This window comes from Stegostoma tigrinum, chromosome 7, assembly GCF_030684315.1.
Source record: "Stegostoma tigrinum isolate sSteTig4 chromosome 7, sSteTig4.hap1, whole genome shotgun sequence".
Taxonomy (NCBI): Eukaryota; Metazoa; Chordata; class Chondrichthyes; order Orectolobiformes; family Stegostomatidae; genus Stegostoma; species Stegostoma tigrinum.
Window position 1 is genome coordinate 103,811,216 of NC_081360.1, and position 20,687 is coordinate 103,831,902.

Consider the following 20,687-nt stretch of genomic DNA (forward strand, 5'->3'; position numbering starts at 1 on the left):
TCCAATGCTTCCCCTGCCACTCACGTCAAATTAACTGGTCTGTAATTACTTGGCCTATTCCCGCCACAGCAAAAGTGCACACAAGTGGAAATTCAGCTCGCAATGAGAAGCTAGTTGCTCTGTTGACTAGTGACCAGTGATCACAGTGAGTATCCCCTCAGTTGATAAGGTTTACATAGAACAGTACAGCACAGTACAGGCCCTTCGGCCCACGATGTTGTGCCGAACTTTTACCCGAAACCTCAGGTCTATCTAACCTCCACCCTTTCCTTATATTATCATCCATATGCCTATCTAATAGCCCCTTAAATGCCCCGAATGAGGCTGACTCCACTACCCTCTCTGGCAATGCATTCCACGCTCCAACCACTCTCTGAGTAAAGAACCTATCTCTGACGTCACCCCTATATCTACCTCCACTCACTTTAAAACTATGCCCCCTCATAATAGCTACCTCCACCCTAGGAAAAAGTCGCTGGCTGTCTACTCTATCTATACCTCTGATCATTCTGTATACCTCAATCAAGTCATCTCTCATTCTTCGTCATTGTAAAGACAAAAGCCCTAGATCTCTCAACCGTTCCTTGTAAGACCTTCCCTCCATTCCAGGCAACGTCCTGGCAATTTTCCTCTGCACCTTTTCCATCACTTCCACATCTTTCCTGTAATAAGGCAACCAGAACTGGACACAATACTCCAGACGTGGGCGAACCAGGCTTTTGTATAGCTGGAGCATAACTTCATGGCTCCTGAACTCAATCCCTCTATACTTCAGTGAGGCCTTTGACAAATGGGCTTATCTCTACTACTGCTCAAGTCACATCATGTTGCATTTGAACATAAACTGCTTCAGTATCTGGGGAGTCACGAACGGTGCTGAACATTGGGCAGTTTTTTTTTGTTTTACTTATGCATTTTTCGGACGTGGGCTGGCCAGCATGTATTGCCCATCCCGAGTTACCCTTGATAAGTGGCTATTAGATAGGCTTATGGATGATGGTATAAGGTGTGGGTGGTGGTTAGACAGGCCTTAGGATTAGGGTAAAAGTTCAGCACAACATCGTGGGCCAAAGGGTTACTGTGGCGTACTGTTCTAAGTTCTAAGGTGGGGATGTAGAACACAGAACATAGAACAATACAGCGCAGAACAGGCCCTTCGGCCCGCGATGTTGCGCCAACCTGTGAACTAATCTAAGCCCCTCCCCCTACACTACCCTTCTGTACTGCCTTCTTGACCTGCTGCAGTCTACCTGCTTTGGGTTGACTCACAATGCCATTAGGGAGGGAGTTCCAAGATTTTGATCTAGAGACAGTAAAGGAACAACAATAGATTTCCAAGTCAGGATGGTGAGGGGCTTGGAGGGGAACTTGCAGAGGGTGGTGTTCCCATGTATCTGCTGCCCTTGTCCTTCTAGATGGAAGTGGTCGTGAGTTTGGAAGGTGCTGTCTGAGGATCTTTGGTGAATTTCTGCAGTGCATCTTGTAGATGGTACACACTGCTGCTACTGAGTGTTGGTGGTGGAGGGAGTGGGATGTTTGTGGATGTGGTGCCAATCAAGCGGCTGCTTTGTCCTGGATGGTGTCGAGCTTCTTGAGTGTTGTTGGAGCTGCACCCATCCAGGCAAGTGGGGAGTATTCCATCACACTCCTGACTTGTGCCTTGTAGATGGTGGACAAGCTTTGGGGATTCAGGAGGTGGGTTATGTGCTGCAAGATTCATAGCCTCTGAATTGCTTTTTGTAGCCACTGTATTTAGATGGCCACAGCAGATCAGAACTAAGCTCTGCAGTCCTGCTACTACCTTGAAAGGCATGAACAACACATACTTGGGAATGTCATCAGGTTCTCCTCCATTCGCCATTCTGACTTGCAAATATATTGCCGCTCCTTCAGTGTTGCTGGGTCAAAATCCATCCACAACAGCTTTGTGGGGTTACTTAAACCAAATGGACTACTGTGTTTCAAGATGGCAACTTACCACCACCTTCCTAAGGGCAGCTAGGTATCGGGAATAAATGCTGGCCCAGCCAACGATGACCACATCCAATGAATGATAAAAACAAGTACACCACTATCAACATATGACTCTCCTGATTAAAATTCTAAACCCTTGTATACACAGACTAACAAAAGCAAAACACAACTGTTATGGGTAGAGGGAAAAGTACTGGGGAATCCCTGTTCAAAAGCACCAATACACAAGCTTCACTGGGGTGCTTTTTTGCTTCCCAAGATCTCCTGTTCTCTAATGTCTTTTCCAGGTTGTTTCAGATCTTTGCTAAAGACATAGGGAAATGCACATGAATTGTTCAGTTTCACAGTAATTGATTAGAAGCAATAGCTAAGAGATTGCCAAGCAGCAGTATAAGCAGAAATCACAATAATCTCCAGTAATTTAATTTTTACGAGTGCAGCAATTCATTCCAGTCTTTGGTTTTAAAACAAACAAAAATTAACGAAATCAAAAAGATGCAGTCTTCCTGCCTGAACAGATCAGCACTGATCTCACTGAATTCTAAACCTCAAAGGCCATTCGGTCCCTCAAACAAGCTTCACTTTTTGATTTTGGTTTCAATTCCACTTTCCTACCTCTCCCTCAAAGTCCTTGGCTCCTTTGTAGAATAAAAATTCAGCCTTGCTGGAGGAGGTAACCCCAAGATTAAAAACCCACAGAAAATAAAACTCTCATCTCCATCTTAAATGAGAGACCTCTTGTTCTGAACTTGTAGCCCCAATCCTTAACTCCCCCACAAGAGGAAACATCAGAAAGTGGTTCGGAAGACGAATGGAATGTTATATATTACAAGGAGAATAGAACATAAACGTAGGCAAGTGAACTTTATCTGAAGTGCCTCCAATGCAACCATATCCCTTAGATGAGGAAACTAGAACTTCACACGGTAATCTTGCCATATAAATGCTGATCTACTCAGCAATGCCCATATTACATGAATAAATCAAAAGCGCATTCTTACCGACACCATGCACAGATACAGTAAACCTTTCCTACGTTTATGTTCCATTCTCCTGGCAATAAATAACATTTCATTCGCCTTCCTTATCACTTTCTGTACCGACATACAAACGTTATGCGATTCTTGTACCAGGACACCCAGATCCTCCTGCACCAGCAGGTTCTACAATCTCCCTCCATTTAAATAATATAACGCTTGCTATTCATCTGGCCAAAGTTAACATTTTCCCACATTCTACTCGATCTGCCAAGTGTTTGTTTACTTGCTGAAATTACTCATATTCCTTGCAGAGTCTCTGTAACCTCTTCACAATACAACATCCTAACTTGGAAATGTATCGCCATTGCTTCATCGGATTTAGGTCAAAATCCTGGAGCTCCCTACTTATGGGCACTGTGGTTGTTCCTACACCAAATGGACCGTAGAGGCTCAAGGCAGCAACTTCTCAAGGGCAACTGGGGAAAGGAGTAAGTGAAGGCCTAGTCTGTGACAACAACATATCATGCATTAATACAAGACAAAAGTGCTTTCCTACTTATCTTTGTGTCAGCAGCAAATTAGGTTACAATGCGTCCACTTGTGCAAGTCATTACCAAGGATAATAGGCTGGCGTGCCAATCATTATTAAAGACACAAAGTGGTTGGATCCCAGATTGACCGATGCTACATTCCAGGGAAGGTGATAGATGCGGATTTGATAGCAATGTTTAACAGGCATTTAGTTAGACACGTGAACAGAGGGATATGGACCACAAGCAGGCAGACAGAATTCATTTATAATGACGTGATGTTCAGGGCAGACATGGTGGGCAAAACAGCCTGTTCATATACTTTTCTGATGAAGGGTCTAGGTCCGAAACATCAGCTTTTGTGTTTCTAAGATGCTGCTTGGCCTGCTGTGTTGATCCAGCCTCACATTTTGTTATCTCGGATTCTCCAGCATCTGCAGTTCCCATTATCTCAGTTCATATAGTATACTATTCTATGTTCTATTCCACTAGCTGTAGTTTGTCAATTCAAAAATGACGCTTTCAACGCAACACTGCGTCCTGTCAGTTAGTCAATCCTGATACAAACCACTGTGGCTGACTTACCACCCAAAGTGGTCTGGAGGTGTGATCCTCTTTTAGGGTCATCAGTGTCCTGTAATCCTTGGCCCCATACTCATCTTCCTTAACCACAGTCTGCTCCACCTGTTTCCCAGCCGCAGAAGGGACAGCCTCCTGAGATTCGGTATCCATGGAAAGCTCATCCTCATCCTCTTCCTCATTATCATAACGACGCTTCTTGAATTTTTTCTTGTCTGATGGAAAATTTAAAGGTGATTAAAGTGTTTTTAAAGGAAAATGAGTAAAGGTAGGAAAGTAAGTTGAAAGGCATTTACAAAAAGGTCAGTCAAGAGACAGTGATGTGGAAAAACATTTCAGTTGGGATGTAAGGTAGGAAACTGAGGTTAAAAACCAAAACAGCTGCGGGTGCTGTAAATCAAGAACAAAAACAAAGTTGCTGCAAAAGCTCAGCAGGTCAGGGTTAGGGTTAGGGGAAGGGTCACCAGACCCGAAGTGTTAACACTGATTTTTTCCTCACAGATGCTGCCAGACCTCCTGAGCTTTTGCAGCAACTTTGTTTTTGTCGAGGAAGTTGAGGTTGTCTGCTTTAGCAGGAATAACAGAAAAACAGATTATTAATTGAATGAGGAGAGACGAGAGAACACTGTGAAACAGAGAGATCAGGGTGCCCATATGCAAGTGTCACAATAAGTTACAGAGCAAGTAATCAGAATGATTAACTCAAAGACTATAAATTCAAATTCCCCCAGATGAGTCTGACAACTTAAAATGTCGATTTTGCAGAAACGCATCAGGTTTACTGGAAAGAAACTTGTAATACTACCCATTCCAATTTATGTCCAACTGCAATTCTCTTCCCACCACCACCACAGCTGACTGACACTGACTTGGCCCAGAAATGTTGGAGGCCATCACGCAGTTTAAGCAAACCACCACAAAGCAGCTCAGGCACATGATCGATTCACCGATTCACCTCCAGAGGCTAAACTAGGGGCAGGACAAGGCAATCAGCCAGCAACGGCCAACATCCAGACAGCAAACAGAACAGTGAAGATTTCAGTTTGATAACCCAATACAGAAGCTGTTTCCAAAAGTGGAAGCAGGCACCAAGTGCCAATTTTGTCAACAGACTCTCAAATTGCTTATAAAATGACTTCAGTAAGAAAGAAAACTGCCTGCTTGATTGGCACCACATCCACAAGCATCCACTCCCTCCACCACCGACGCTCAGTCGCAGCAGTGTGTACCATCTACAAGATGCACTGCAGAAATTCACCAAAGATCCTCAGACAGCACCTTCCAAACACACCACCACTTCCATCTAGAAGGACAAGGACGGCAGATACATGGGAACACCACCCCCTCGAAGTTCCCCTCCGAGCCATTCACCACCCTGACTTGGAAACATATTGCTGTTCCTGGGTCAGAATCCTGGAACTCCGTCCCTAATGGCATTGTGGGTCTAACTACAGCACATGGAATGCAGGTTTTTGTTTAGATTCCCTACAGTGTGGAAACAGGCCCTTCAGCCCAACAAGTCCACAAAGTCCCCTGAAGCATCCCACCCAGACCCATCCCTCTAAACGCTACGGGCAATTTAGCATGGCCAATCCACCTAACCTGCATATCTTTGGACTGTGGGAAAAACCGGAGCACCCGGAGGAAACCCACGCAGGCACGGGGAGAATGTGCAAACTCCACACAGACAGTCACCAGAGGCTGGAATTGAACCAGAGTCCCCGGTGTTGTGAGGCTGCAGTGCTAACCACCGAGCCACCGTGCTGCCCCAGTTGTTCAAGAGGGCAACTCACCATCTGGGGCACCTCTCCATAAGACCATAAGACATAGGAGTGGAAGTAAGGTGATTCGGCCCATCAAGTCCACTCCGCCATTTAAATCATGGCTGATGGGCATTTCAACTCCACTTCCCTGCACTCTGCCCGTAGCCCTTGATTCCTTCTGAGATCAAGAATTTGTCGATCTCTGCCTTGAAGGCATCTAACGTCTCGGCTTCTACTGCACTCCATGGCAATGAATTTCACAAGCCCACCACTCTCTGGCTGAAGCAATGTCTCCTCATTTCAGTTTTAAATTTACCCCCTCTAATTTTAAGGCTGTGCCCACGGGTCCTAGTCTCCCCGCCTAATGGAAACAACTTCCCAGCATCTACCCTGTCTAAGCCATACATTATCTTGTAAGTTTCTATTAGAACTCGCCTCAACCTTCTAAACTCTAATGAATACAATCCCAGGATCCTTAGCCGTTCATCGTACGTTAAACGTACCATTCCAGGGATCATCCGTGCGAATCTCCGCTGGACACGCTCCAGGGCCAGTATGTCCTTCCTGACGTGTGGGGCCCAAAATTGGACACAGTATTCTAAATGGGGCCGAACTAGAGCTTTATAAAGTCGCAGATGCACATCACTGCTTTTATATTCCAACCCTCTTGAGATAAACAACAACATAACATCACATTACATTCGTTTTCTTAATCATGGACTCTACCTGCAAGTTAACTTTTAGAGAATCTTGGACCAACACTCCCAGATCCCTTTGTACTTCTGCTTTACGAATTTTCTCACCGTTTAGAAAATAGTCCATGCCTGTATTCTTTTTTCCAAAGTGCAAAACCTCACATTTGCATCTCAAGGGGCAACTACTGATGGGCAATTAACTGCTGGCCAGCCAGTAATGCCCACACCCCATGATTTTACAGTACAGAAGACTGTTTGAAACCTCCTAAGGAATCTGCCTCTCCCAAGCAGTGTATTCCAAATCCTAAACAACTGAGTAAAGAAGTTTCTCATCATCTAACTCCCAACTTTCTGGTTGACAAGTTTGAAATTGTGACCCCCTGGTTACTGGCGTACCAATAAGTTGAAACAAAATATGTTTTATTAATCACAGAATGAGGGTGTTCTTAGCCAGGCCAGCATAAATTGCCATTCCCCAATTAGCCAGCAGGCATTTAAGAATCAACCATATACTTTTTCAACTTGACAAAACTGTTCATAATTTTGAACCCCTCCATACAGTCACCTCTTAAATCTTCTCTACTCCAAGAAGAATAAGCCTAATTTCTCATTCTAGCTAAAATCCCACATTGCTGGTATCATTCTAGTAAACTTCATTTAATTCTCTATTGGGTTGTAACATCCTTCCTTAAATAAGGCACCCAGAACTGAACACAATACTCCAGGTGATCCAGAATTTCTCTCCGCAGCTTGAGCAAACTTGCTGTGAGTGAGATAATACAGTATTCCCTGACACTGTACTAGTGACGCCATCACAACTGGATATTAGGGCATCCTGTGGTCATGAAACAGTCCTTCAGTTAAAGTTAACCTATTTTGATGGGACAGCTGTGAAGGATTAGATTAGATTCCCTACAGCGTGGAAACAGGCCCTTCGGCCCAACAAGTCTACACCGCACCTCGAAGCATCCCACCCAGACCCATCCCCCTATAACCCTCACACCCCGAACACTACGGGCAATTTAGCATGGCCAATCCACCTAACCTGCACATCTTTGGATCGTGCACAGGATACCGCGTAGAAACTGCCAATTACCAAACACAACCAGCCTCACAACAATCTGGAACTCGACTGGTTCAGTAAAAGAGAACAGAGGATATCAATATCAAATCTGGTACTGTTCACACACATAAAACAAAGATAGATGCGCACTTATACGGCATTTATCACAACCATTGAAATGTCAGAATACTCTACAGTCAATTAAGGACTTTTTGAAATGACGTTACTGTTGCAATGAAGGAAACATAACCTATAAACAGCAAAAGTACAACAGCTAGACAATCTGTTTTTGCAATGTTGGCTGAGGGATAAATATCAGCTAGCACAACAGGGTGTTGTGTGGGGGGGGTGCGCGTGCGGTGGGGGGGTGGAGGGGGTGTGCGGTGGAGGGGTGGGGGGGTGTGCGGTGGAGGGGTGGGGGGGTGTGCGGTGGGGGGGGTGTGCGGTGGGGGGGGTGTGCGGTGGGGGGGGTGTGCGGTGGGGGGTGTGCGGTGGGGGGGTGGGGGGGGGTGTGCGGTGGGGGGGTGGGGGGGGGTGTGCGGTGGGGGGGTGGGGATGGGGATGGGTGGGGGGGGATGGGGATGGGTGGGGGGGGGGGCGGGGATGGGGATGGGGTGGGTCTGGATGGGGGGGGCGGGGATGGGGATGGGGTGGGTCTGGATGGGGGGGGCGGGGATGGGGATGGGGTGGGTCTGGATGGGGGGGGCGGGGATGGGGATGGGGTGGGTCTGGATGGGGGGGATGGGGTGGGTCTGGATGGGGGGGGCGGGGATGGGGATGGGGTGGGTCTGGATGGGGGGGGCGGGGATGGGGATGGGGTGGGTCTGGATGGGGGGGGCGGGGATGGGGATGGGTGGGGGGGGTGTTGTGTAACCGCGGGCCTTACCTCTCTCCTTCTTGCCCATCGTTCCCCGGTGTCTAGAAGCATGCGCAGATACGGCCGAGCCCAGTGCGCATGTTTGGACCCGGCGCTGGTGTGCCGGTACCGGCGCGCGTGCGCAAAGCGAAAATCCTCTCCACCCAACCATCAGTCACATGATTCCTCCAGCTCAGTGATACCAAGTGATCTGTGGTGCAGAGAGAGAAGGAACTGCAGATCCTGGAGAATCTGAGATAACAAGGTGTAGAGCTGGAGGAACACAGCAGGGTCTTGGCCCGAAGCATCAGCTTTCCTGCTCGGCCTGCTGTCTTCATTCCAGCTCCACACCTTGTTATCTTAGCAGGGAGACAGAATCCTGGTAGTCATGGGCAATACTTGCTCGACAGTTCGCACAAAAAAACGGACAGCCTCATCATTCCCATATTGACGTTTTGCAGCAACCTACCAAGTGGCACATTGACAATCAGGTCTGCTCTATTACCATCGTGGCTGCCCTCTGGCTGTAAAGTGCGTTGGGTAGAGGTGTGGTCATGAAAAGATATTGTAGAACCAAAAGTCTTTTTTAACACATCAGAATTGTAAATGTGAAATAAGGCACTAATAGAACATACAACTGCACGCACTGGATAGGCAGGTACAGTACAGGTAATGTTGCTGATTGGCTTCTATGTGAAGCTGATATCACATACCAACTCAACTATTACAAATAAAAGTCTTGCATCTTTTTTAGGATGTCATAACATCTATTTGACCCTTCATAAATCCTTCATTTCAGCAAGGAGATAATGTAGAAAAAGCACAAAATGCTGGAGTAACTCAGTAGGGCTGGCAGGACATGCGAAGAGAGAAACAGTTATTGTTTCACATCTGGTATGACTTCTTAATTGGAAACTGTTGGAAAATGTTTTATTTTTAAAACTTCTGAATTTCTCCAACATCAGTCAGAAGCTTCCATTGTCGAGGAAGATCTGCCTACTGAGTCAGTATGGGTGGAAATTAGGAACAGCAAGGGAGTAGTCACCTCGTTAGGGGTTTACTACAGGCCCCCCAATAGCAGCAGGGAGATTGTAGAAAGCATAGGTCGACAGATTTTGGAAAAGTGAGGACGCAGTAGGGTTGTTGTAATGGGTGACTTTAACTTTCCTAATATTGATTGGAACCTCCTTCGAGCAGAAGATTTGAATGGAGCTGTTTTTGTAAGGTGTGTTCAGGAGGGTTTCCTAACTCAGTACGTTGACAGGCCGACGAGGGGAGAGGCCATTCTAGACTTGGTGCTCGGAAACGAGCCGGGGCAGGTATCAGATCTTGTGGTGGGAGAGCATTTTGGTGATAGTGACCATAACACACTCTCATTCTACATAGCTATGGAGAAGGAGAGGATTAGGCAGAATGGGAGGATATTTAATTGGGGAAGAGGAAACTATGATGCGATTAGACACGAGTTAGGAAGCATGGACTGGGAGCAGTTGTTCCATGGTAAGGGAACTATAGACATGTGGAGATGGTTTAAGGAACAGTTGTTGGGAGTGATGAGTAAATATGTCCCTCTGAGACAGGCAAGACGGGGTAAGATAAAGGAACCTTGGATGACGAGAGCGGTGGAGCTTCTAGTGAAAAGGAAGAAGGTAGCTTACATAAGGTGGAGGAAGCTAGGGTCAAGTTCAGCTAGAGAGGATTACATGCAGGCAAGGAAGGAGCTCAAAAATGGTCTGAGGAGAGCCAGGAGGGGGCACGAGAAAGGCTTGGCAGAAGGAATCCGGGAAAACACAAAGGCATTTTACACTTACGTGAGGAATAAGAGAATGGTCAAAGAAAGAGTAGGGCCGATCAGGGATAGCATAGGGAACTTGTGTGTGGAGCCTGAGGAGGTAGGGGAAGCCCTAAATGAGTTTTTTGCTTCTGTCTTTACGAAAGAAACGACCTGTGTAGTGAATGAAACCTTTGAAGAGCAGGTGTGCATGCTGGAATGGATAGAGATAGAGGAAGCTGATGTACTGAAAATTTTGTCAAACATTAAGATTGACAAGTCGCCAGGCCCGGATCAGATTTGTCCTCGGCTGCTTTGGGAAGCGAGAAATGCAATTGCTTCGCCACTTGCGAAGATCTTTGCATCCTCGCTCTCCACTGGAGTCGTACCTGAGGACTGGAGAGAGGCAAATGTAATTCCTCTCTTCAAGAAAGGAAATAGGGAAATCCCCGGCAATTATAGACCGGTAAGTCTCACGTCTGTCGTCTGCAAGGTGTTAGAAAGGATTCTGAGGGATAAGATTTATGACCATCTGGAAGAGCATGGCTTGATCAAATACAGTCAACACGGCTTTGTGAGGGGTAGGTCATGCCTTACAAACCTTATCGAGTTTTTTGAGGATGTGACTAGTAAGGTTGATGAGGGTCAAGCTGTGGATGTGGTGTATATGGACTTCAGTAAGGCATTTGATAAGGTTCCCCATGGAAGGCTCATTCAGAAGGTCAGGAGGAATGGGATACAGGGGAACTTAGCTGCTTGGATACAGAATTGGCTGGCCAACAGAAGACAGCGAGTGGTAGTAGAAGGAAAATATTCTGCCTGGAAGTCAGTGGTGAGTGGGGTTCCACAGGGCTCTGTCCTTGGGCCTCTACTGTTTGTAATTTTTATTAATGACTTGGACGAGGGAATTGAAGGATGGGTCAGCAAGTTTGCAGACGACACAAAGGTCGGAGGTGTCGTTGACAGTGTAGAGGGCTGTTGTAGGCTGCAGCGGGACATTGACAGGATGCAGAGATGGGCTGAGAGGTGGCAGATGGAGTTCAACCTGGATAAATGCGAGGTGATGCATTTTGGAAGGTCGAATTTGAAAGCTGAGTACAGGATTAAGGATAGGATTCTTGGCAGCGTGGAGGAACAGAGGGATCTTGGTGTGCAGATACATAGATCCCTTAAAATGGCCACCCAAGTGGACAGGGTTGTTAAGAAAGCATATGGTGTTTTGGCTTTCATTAACAGGGGGATTGAGTTTAAGAGTCGTGAGATCTTGTTGCAGCTCTATAAAACTTTGGTTAGACCGCACTTGGAATACTGCATCCAGTTCTGGGCGCCCTATTATAGGAAAGATGTGGATGCTTTGGAGAGGGTTCAGAGGAGGTTTACCAGGATGCTGCCTGGACTGGAGGGCTTATCTTATGAAGAGAGGTTGACTGAGCTCGGTCTCTTTTCATTGGAGAAAAGGAGGAGGAGAGGGGACCTAATTGAGGTATACAAGATAATGAGAGGCATAGATAGAGTCGATAGCCAGAGACTATTTCCCAGGGCAGAAATGGCTAGCACGAGGGGTCATAGTTTTAAGCTGGTTGGTGGAAAGTATAGAGGGGATGTAAGAGGCAGGTTCTTTACGCAGAGAGTTGTGAGAGCATGGAATGCGTTGCCAGCAGCAGTTGTGGAAGCAAGGTCATTGGGGTCATTTAAGAGACTGCTGGACATGCATATGGTCACAGAAATTTGAGGGTGCATCCATGAGGATCAATGGTCGGCACAACATTGTGGGCTGAAGGGCCTGTTCTGTGCTGTACTGTTCTATGTTCTATGTTCTATGTTATCTGTTGTCCAGTGCTTTTATTCATGGTTATACTGCACTTGCCTAAGACATTGATTAACCTCAGCTAGTGTATTAGGACATTGGTGAACCTGATGGGTTTTTCCTGACAACTGGCAATGGTTTCCTGATTATCATTAGACTATTTTTTATTCCATCCTCCATGGCGCAATTTGAATGTGAGTACCCAGAACAGTACCTGGTGCTCTCTAGGGCCGAACGTCAGCTTTTGTGCTCCTGAGATGCTGCTTGGCCTGCTGTGTTCATCCAGCTTCACACTTTGTTATCTTACTCCAGGTTATTAGTCTAGCGATAATATCACTAGGCCATTGCCTTTCTTGGACTAATTGGCCTAGCGTTATTATTGCTCCCCACTTACCATGCTGAACTGTTGTTATTCCCACGTTTCAAACTAAAGTTTACTCCCTGCTTCACCTGCACAAACCTGGAGGTGTTAGTAGATGGGATGGTCATGAAAAGGGCAGTTCTTCCCCTTGAGGCTCATCACAGGATTCCAGGAGACCAAACCCAGGCAGCCTGGGGCAGCAGAACATTCTTCCAGATTTGAGCACAAGGACATAAGTAGGTAGATATTAAAGGCTTTTGAATATAATTTTCATTTACTAAGAAGTTAATCAATGTGACTAACAAATAGAACTGTACTTTGTTACATTGGTCATTTAAAATCCAAGATTATGAATTGACAAGCCCAAGTTCAGCAGTAGTAATGAAACTGTACCCAAATGGATTAGGAAATGCTCTTTAAAGCAAATTTATAAACGTACGTGTTCTTAAAAATATTGCCCAACGACTATATTTAAGCAGAAAGTTGAGGAAACAGAAACTACATTTCCCCAGGGCACGATCGACTGCCACGAGGGGTCGTAGTTTTAAGGTGTTAGGAGGAAGGTATAGAGGAGATGTCAGAGGGAGGTTCTTCACCCAGAGAGTTGTGAGCGCATGGAATAGTTTACCAGTGGTAGTCGTGGAAGCGGAGTCATTAGTGACATTTAAGCGACTGCTGGACATGCACATGGACAGCAGTGAATTGAGAATTTAGGTTAGGTTATTTTATTTTTGGATTAGGATTATTCCACGGCACAACATCGTGGGCCGAAGGGCCTGTAATGTGCTGTACTTTTCTATGTTCTAAAATGAGTTTTGGGCATTAAGCAGAAAGAGTGGAGTCGAGGAGTGGAGCGAGTAAGCCATGTCCCGCAGCAGACCAGAGCGAGCAGGCCGTGCCCCGTAACGGAACAAGCACATGACTCGATGAGCCGAATGGCCTTACTTCCACTCCAATGTCTTATGCCGAATCCCGCAGAGCGAACAGGTGATTCCCAGGAGTTGTGGTAGAGTGAGCCCTTGACTGAGAGCGGCCCGCGGAAGCAGCGTAGCCTAGTGCTCTGGGACCTGCAGGAGCGGACTGGAACTTATCACTCTGGAATTTTTCACTGTTTCAAACTAATCTATATTCTTTTCTTTACTCTGTAACAACACTTTATTTTTACACAATAAGATTTATAGCTAGGTACTGATACCTAAGATTGTGCCTTTAAAAGCAGCCGTTGTAGAAACTTTTCACTGTACCCCTGTACTGGAATGCATGACAATAAAGACTATTCTGTTCTATCCTATCTAGCCCAAGGTTCCAGTATTGTGTTAAATGGCCAAGCAAACAGGAAACACAATTTGAGAAGAACATTCGTTGTGTGTTGCAGCCTGGACACATTTTTTTATTTTAGTTTGGCAAAGTTGCTGTAGCAAACTTGACAGGGATTCCAAAAGCCCAACAGACAGGCAACGAATCTACACTTCAGAAAGTGAAAGTGGGTACTGCAGGCACGATTCTTGAAATTTACATGGAATTCCAATATTCGGTTTTCATTAAGGAGGGATCTGCTTGAGGGTAAATACAAATATATTAATTAGTAGCAGGATGTGGCCAACTGATCCTGCTCCCTATTTAATAGCATCATGACCCATCTGGTTATTCTACATTCCCAACTATCCACTTATTAATAATATATCCACCTTCGTCTTACAAAGATTCTGCTTCCATCACCTTTTAAGGAAGAGAATTCAAAATTTCCCTTAGAGAAATAAATTTGCTTCATCTCGGTTTTAAATGGGCAAACCCTTATTTTTGTGACCCCCAGCTCTGATTTCTCCCCAGCATCGTTTCCACATCACTTCTGTTAAAACACATCAGAATCTTGTGTTTCACTCAAGTCACTTCTTACTCTTCTAAACACTGGTAAATACAGGACTAGCCTGCCCAGGACTGTCCTCACAAGACAACCAACCATTCTAAGTATTAGTCTGATAAACCTTTTCTTTAATTGCTTCCAGTGCACTTAGATCTTTTCTTAAATGAGGAGGCCAATACCACATAACAAAGTGTGAAGCTGGATGAACACAGCAGGCCAAGCAGCATCTCCTGAGATGACCTGCTGTGTTCATCCAGCTTCACGCTTTGTTATCTCGGATTCTTCAGCATCTGCAGTTCCCATTATCTCAGGCCAATACCACACATGGCTTTCTCAATGTAGTCTCACCAGTGCCAAAAACAACAGAAGCATAACTTCCCTATTTTGGTATTTGATTCCTCTCTCACCAAACCAACATTTTATTACCTAATTACTAGTACCTGCATAGTTGCCTGCAGTCTTCTGACTTCTCACTTTTGGCAATTTATATACTCCGATTCCTAGATTCCTCTACAATCTCTCACTATTTAGATAGCATGCTTTTTGTTCTGTCTGCCAAAATGGCCAATTTAACATTGTCCCACATTATACTCTGCTTGTCACATTTTGCTCACTCACTTAACATCTTGATATCCCTTTGTAATTTGCTCACATTCTTTTCACATCCTTATTTGTCTTTGTTTCATCAGCAAACTTCACAACTGTATTTTCAGTCAGACACGGGTATTAAGGCTGAGGGAACAAAGGTGGATCGATGAGGTTCAGGTAGAGATCAAGTTGAAGGCTCACAATGCTGAGGCCTCCTGCTGTACCCTTTTGCTGTCAACCAGAATGGGAGGTTGGTGCCATCAACAGATAAAAGCTCAGGTATAAATGACTTAACTGAGATCAAAGGCACAGAAATGTGAAATAAATAGTTTTATTAATGCTCTGCAAAGTGCTAAATACCGTGGACTCTCCTTGACCCTGTCAGGGTTCCAGTTTGGAGCAGTAGCCTGCACACTTTGACCAACAGCACGGACTAACATGAAAGGCAATCTCCTGTGTACTAGTCCCACTGAACTCATGCAGAATCAGATTGCAACGAGAATGCGTACCACCAATATACAGATTTCATAGAAACAAGATTATTGGTAACAAACCAAATATAAACATGGCTTTCTTTTACAATAGGTACAAAGAACCAATAAAAGCAGTGAAAGTAAATACATTGGGAATCATTACAAATAAAACAGTTTATACACCTGTACAATTAAGAAAAGTAATACAGTCATAATCTTGAGCCAGCAGAAAAGTCTGGCCGTACAATGTATATGGAGTTTAAACAGAGTAGCATTTGACAGCTGATCATACAGTGCATTCAATACCACCCTGTATCTGGTCCATCTCATCTATCCTACCGTATTGTCAATGGAAAAGGATTTGGAAGAGCATAATTTCTAGTTCCAAGTTCATGACGCAAAACCTGTTTCAACGCTAAATATTAAAAATCGATGAGATTACTGTAAGCAAGGACCTCATTCTAAACGAGTCTCAAATTCCTCTCTCCGCTAATTTAACGGAGGCGTTTATGCTTAACAGCCATTAATCTTTGCATGTGGAGATCACTCAGTAATTTCAAAACACATTCACTCACATTTATGTATTTATAAATTGTTCTGTTGCATTGATTAATGATCTCCAGATTGGATATGTTCTCTCACTCTCTCCTTGTGCCAGATTCACATTGTGCCTCCAACTGGGGCTGGGTTCTAACCTCTTACTCTCAGCCACAAAGAAAGTTGCCATTTTCTAATGCGTTTTAAAATTTAAATGTTTAATTTAAACATAATGTGGGGGAGGGGGAAAGAGAACCAGTGGTGAAGGAAGCATTCAACAGGCATGCCCGATAAGGAGAGTGAAACCTGGTGACTGAAATACTAAGCAGAGGAAATCCTCTGCCCACAACACATCTCAATCACATCTGAGTCAACGAGCACCCTGTCATCCCCCACATACTCAGACAGTACAATCTTTAAGGCCAATGGGTCAGACACAATGTGAATTTCTGTACCTTTTACTACAGAGGTAGAAACAAATCAAAATGATTTGAACTTGCCATCCTATAAAACAGAGCTTCAAATTATTTTAAAATGTTCTGAGGATCAAATGTTAACTCTGATTTCTCTCCACAGATGCAGCCAGACCTGCTGAGCTTTTCCAACAATTTCTGTTTTTATTTTAAAACGTAGCTTTACAAGTAACTGATGGCGCTGAAGGGTTTCCTAACAGCAGAATTATACAAAACCCTGTTAAGCTAATTGCAAGTTTCACTGAGCTTTGTCATCTAGACAGCAAATCACGATACCCAGTAACAACCTCGCCATTACCAATTACACAGTCACGACGGCATCACTTAGAGAGACACAGAGATCGATGAAATATCAATAAATAGAAATGTGACAGACCAAACAGCAAGGGAACAACCGACATGTCACATTGTGTGGGGATGTAGGAATGATGTAGATGACAGTGAGTGTGTAGCCCATTACATAGCTGCTCAATTGCCCTCCCTGCTATCTTCAAGGAAGGAGGCATGATGTATAATGGGTGATCAGTCTGGCATTCCACCCCTCAAACACGCTGGTGCCCTTCACTTGTAGGGAACTGAAATTTATCCCATGGTCAGCTCTCTTGAAATCAATGATATCATTGGCACAAATTACATATATTAAAAAAGAAATGAGCAGCACATTTGTCCATCATCTTACAGCATGTGAGAATTGGCACAAATGTTTACATAACACCCGGTTCTAAGGCTGAATCACTAATCACTGGATAAGACAGTCAGGGACTGACCCCCACATACAATCTCACAGCTCAGGGTGTTAGTGGCAGGCACCTGAAGCCACATTTCCTTCAATACACACCCTACATACACTGGAAGAAGGCAGCAATATCTGTGAATATGCTGCATCCACTGCTGGATAACTACTGAGCCATTATGGTCTTTTCCAAGGAACACCGGTTACTGCTAATGCTAACCCAAAAGCAACAATCAGCGTCAAATCCTATTCAACACTAAGTACGCTGACTTACCCAAGGACTCAAGGGGGTGTTGGGGGGGTGTGGGGGGAGGAGGTGTTGCTGAGCAAAAAGCTCACTGCTGTAGCCCAGCAATTCATGAATCTGCATCTGTAGCTGGTCCTCTCCCCATAGCTCCATATGGCTGCAAACTATACCATTAAACAGATGACAAAAAGCAAAATACTGCGGATGCTGGAGATCTGAAAACAAAGTACTGGAGAAACTCAGCAAGGCTGGCAGCATCAGCACGGGAACTGAAGAGTCATAGCAGACTTGAAAAGGTTAACTCTGTTTCTCTCTCTACAGATACTTTAAAGACCAACCTTATTTTTTTCCAAGCATTTTGTTTTTATTTAAATAGGTGAGCTAGTCAGCGTCACGCCTTTCTCTGTAGGAGCTTGATATGCATAAATCAGCTGCTGCTTTTCTTGCAGAAATGACTTACTTTTAAAAATACTTAAAGGGTTGTGAGGAGCTTTGGGACATTCCAAGGTAGTGACAACTGATAGCAAAAGGAATGAAATATCAGAGTCCAGTTTCGCTATTAGATACACGTAAGTATCAGGAAAACATACCTATAACTCCTCATATTAACCATCTTCATTTACAGCACAAGGGATATAAAATTTCCCTAATGTGATTTTTAAAAATTCACGTGGGATATTGGCATCACTGGCTAAGGCAGCATTTAATGCCAGTTCCTAATCTGACGAGAGGGCAATTAAGAGTCACCCACATTGCTCTGGAGTCACATGTAAGCCAGATCAGGTAAGGACAGCAGATTTTCTTCCTGATAGGAAACTGGCGAACATGATGGGTTTTTACACCATCTGACAGAGTTTACATGGTCAACATTACTCTAGTTTTTTTTAAACAAACCATCATTTTATTGAATTCAAATTTCACCATCTGCCATGAAGGGATTCATACCCATGTGCCGAGAATATTAGTCTGGAGTTCTCAATCACTAGTCCAGTGACATTACCATTACACCATTCACTCCCTTTAATGTGAGCAGAATGTACATGATCAAATAACCAATATGAAAAGCAAATTACACCTGCCCTCAAGGAGCTGTGTGTTTCAATATGAGTGTACCCTTAACAACATTTAGTACCTTTAAACGTTGGTTACCACCAACAAATGGGCAAAAAGACAAGAATCATTTTAAAACCCCTTGATTTTCATAAATAAACTCTTCAGAGACCAAATGTATATGACACAGTATCCACATATGGCTGTAAATCTCTTGAACCTGTGTGAAATCCAGCCTGGTCGAATGACATGACAGTGAGTTCTTGCGGCACAATGGAAAGTCCCTATTTCTGGGTCAGAAGGTCCATATCCAAGTCCCACCTGCCCCAGATGCATGTCACAATGTGTTTGAACAGGTAGATTAGAAAATATCTGACATGACAATTGACGATTTTAACTGCATTACTAATAGGCAAGGCTCAATGTATAAAGCTGCCCTATCATTCACTACCAGGAATCAAAGAGCATCAGGGTGGTACAAAAGGAAGATATTTGTCTGGATTGGATGTTGGATGATGGCTACAACGTAGAAGAGAGTTTTATTTTCAAGCTAATTCTGTGCAGACCCTGTCTTGGGAGTGTTTAATGGGACAGTGTAGATGATGTTTTATGTTCAGTTCAAAAGAGTAGAGAGAGGTCTACTCTGTACCTCACCTTGCACTGTCCCTGTACTAGGAATGTTTGATGGGACTAGTATCGAGGGAACTTGACTTTCTGTTTACTTTCAGTTTAACAGTGTAGAGATAGCTTTACTCTATTTAACTCTGTGCTGTGCCTGTCCTGGGAGTGTTTATACTGACATTTGGTAGCTGAAACAAAAGTATTCTACTCTCCAGTGCTGATATCCCTCACCTTTACAAAAATAAAGATACTAAAAAGTAACTTTTGATTAATTTCAGACTGGGTTTTGATTGCAATTATTGTAACGAAGCAGTTTGAGCACTAAGGTCCAATCATTACATGAAGAGTGGTCATGTCTTAAAAAGATTCCCCTTTGTAGGAGGGGTCAACTACCAGCAGACAGAGATTTAAGTTAAAGAGCAGAAGGTTTAGAAGTGAATGAAGGAAGAATGTTTTACAAAAAAAAATCTTAACCACAATGGATGCTGGAAGTCCAAAACAAAAATAGAAATTGATGGAAAAGCACAGCAAGTCTACCAGCTTCTCGGGAGAGAAATTCCAGTTAGCGTTTCAGGTGCAGTGACCCTTTCTCTGAACACAGAAGGATGTTTTTCACCCAAAAGGTAGTAGGTATTCGGGATTCAATGCCTGAAAAGGCAGGTAGAGGCAAGAACCATAAAATCATTTAAGAAACATTTAAGCAAACATTTGAAATGCCATAGCGTACGAGGCTACAGGCCAGGCAGTGGAAAATGACACTAGAGTAGACTGGTGATTGATGACTGGTGCATTCAGGTCAAAGGGCCACTTTTCACATTATAAACTTCTCTTTTCAACAAACTAAATGATCTTTTCTTTTCAAACGGGAGGTAAAAAGCATGTGTTTACATTATTCAGGGGTATAACCACATCCAACAAGTCCCTAATTATCCTTGGGAAGGTGTTTGAGGTCCACCTTCTTAAATTACTGCGGTTTGTCTGGTGTTCACGTGCCCATATCATTAAATCAGTGGAGGTTAACATGCTAATGGAATGTTAACCTTTATCATATGAAGATTTATGTACAGGCTGAAGTCTTGTTTCAATTGTAACGGAGCTTGGTTAGACTGTAGAAGGATTACTGTGTGCAGTTTTGGTCTCCCTTATCTCGGGAAAGAAAGTAGCTGCCGTAGAGGGAATACAGTGAAGGTTCACCAAACTTGTTCCTGGAATAGCAGGACACAATTCTAGGAAGAGAGACTGGGTAAACTATGCCTATAATCTCTAGAGTTTTGGACCGAAAGGGAAGATGCGTGTAAGGTACTTCCCCTGTTTGGAGAATCTACAGCCATGGGCTCAATTTAAGAAGGAAGGGAATGCCACTTAGTCTGAGATGAGGAGAGAATTTTGAACTCAGAGGGTTGTGAACCTTTGGAATTGTCTACAACAGAAAGCTGTTGAAGCTCAAGGCAGAGGTTGATAAATTTATGATTGCATTGGTGCATAAGGTTTTGGGGATGGGGTGGGTAAATGGCATTGAAGTGTTTGATCAGCCATGACTGCATTGAATGGTGGGCAGGCTCAATGGACTGAATGATCCCTTCTCAGACTCTATGTTTTGTTGTTATTTTTGTTTGAACCTGAAGTTTAGTAACATTAGGGCTTTATCATAAAGTTAGTGTACAATTGCAAATGGAATGAATGGAAGTAATAGTCACTGAGTTATGGTTTGGGTTTCATTTC

At 44.1% G+C, this 20,687-nt stretch overlaps 1 protein-coding gene across 2 annotated transcripts in view; it reads right to left on the minus strand.

Annotated features, from left to right (window-relative positions):
• The window catches only part of ercc3 (excision repair cross-complementation group 3), a 34,426-nt gene extending 25,836 nt beyond the window's left edge, over positions 1-8,590 (minus strand). For both annotated transcript variants that reach the window (XR_009445970.1, XM_059647591.1), the window contains exons 1-2: positions 8,471-8,590; positions 4,070-4,278 (exon numbers count right to left, since the gene is read on the minus strand). Coding sequence is in view for 1 of the 2 variants with exons in the window: in XM_059647591.1 (XP_059503574.1) it covers positions 4,070-4,278; positions 8,471-8,489 (228 nt within the window). In the remaining variant the exon portion in view is untranslated. The remainder of the gene's footprint in view (positions 1-4,069; positions 4,279-8,470) is intronic.
• Between the last annotated feature and the right edge of the window lie 12,097 nt (positions 8,591-20,687).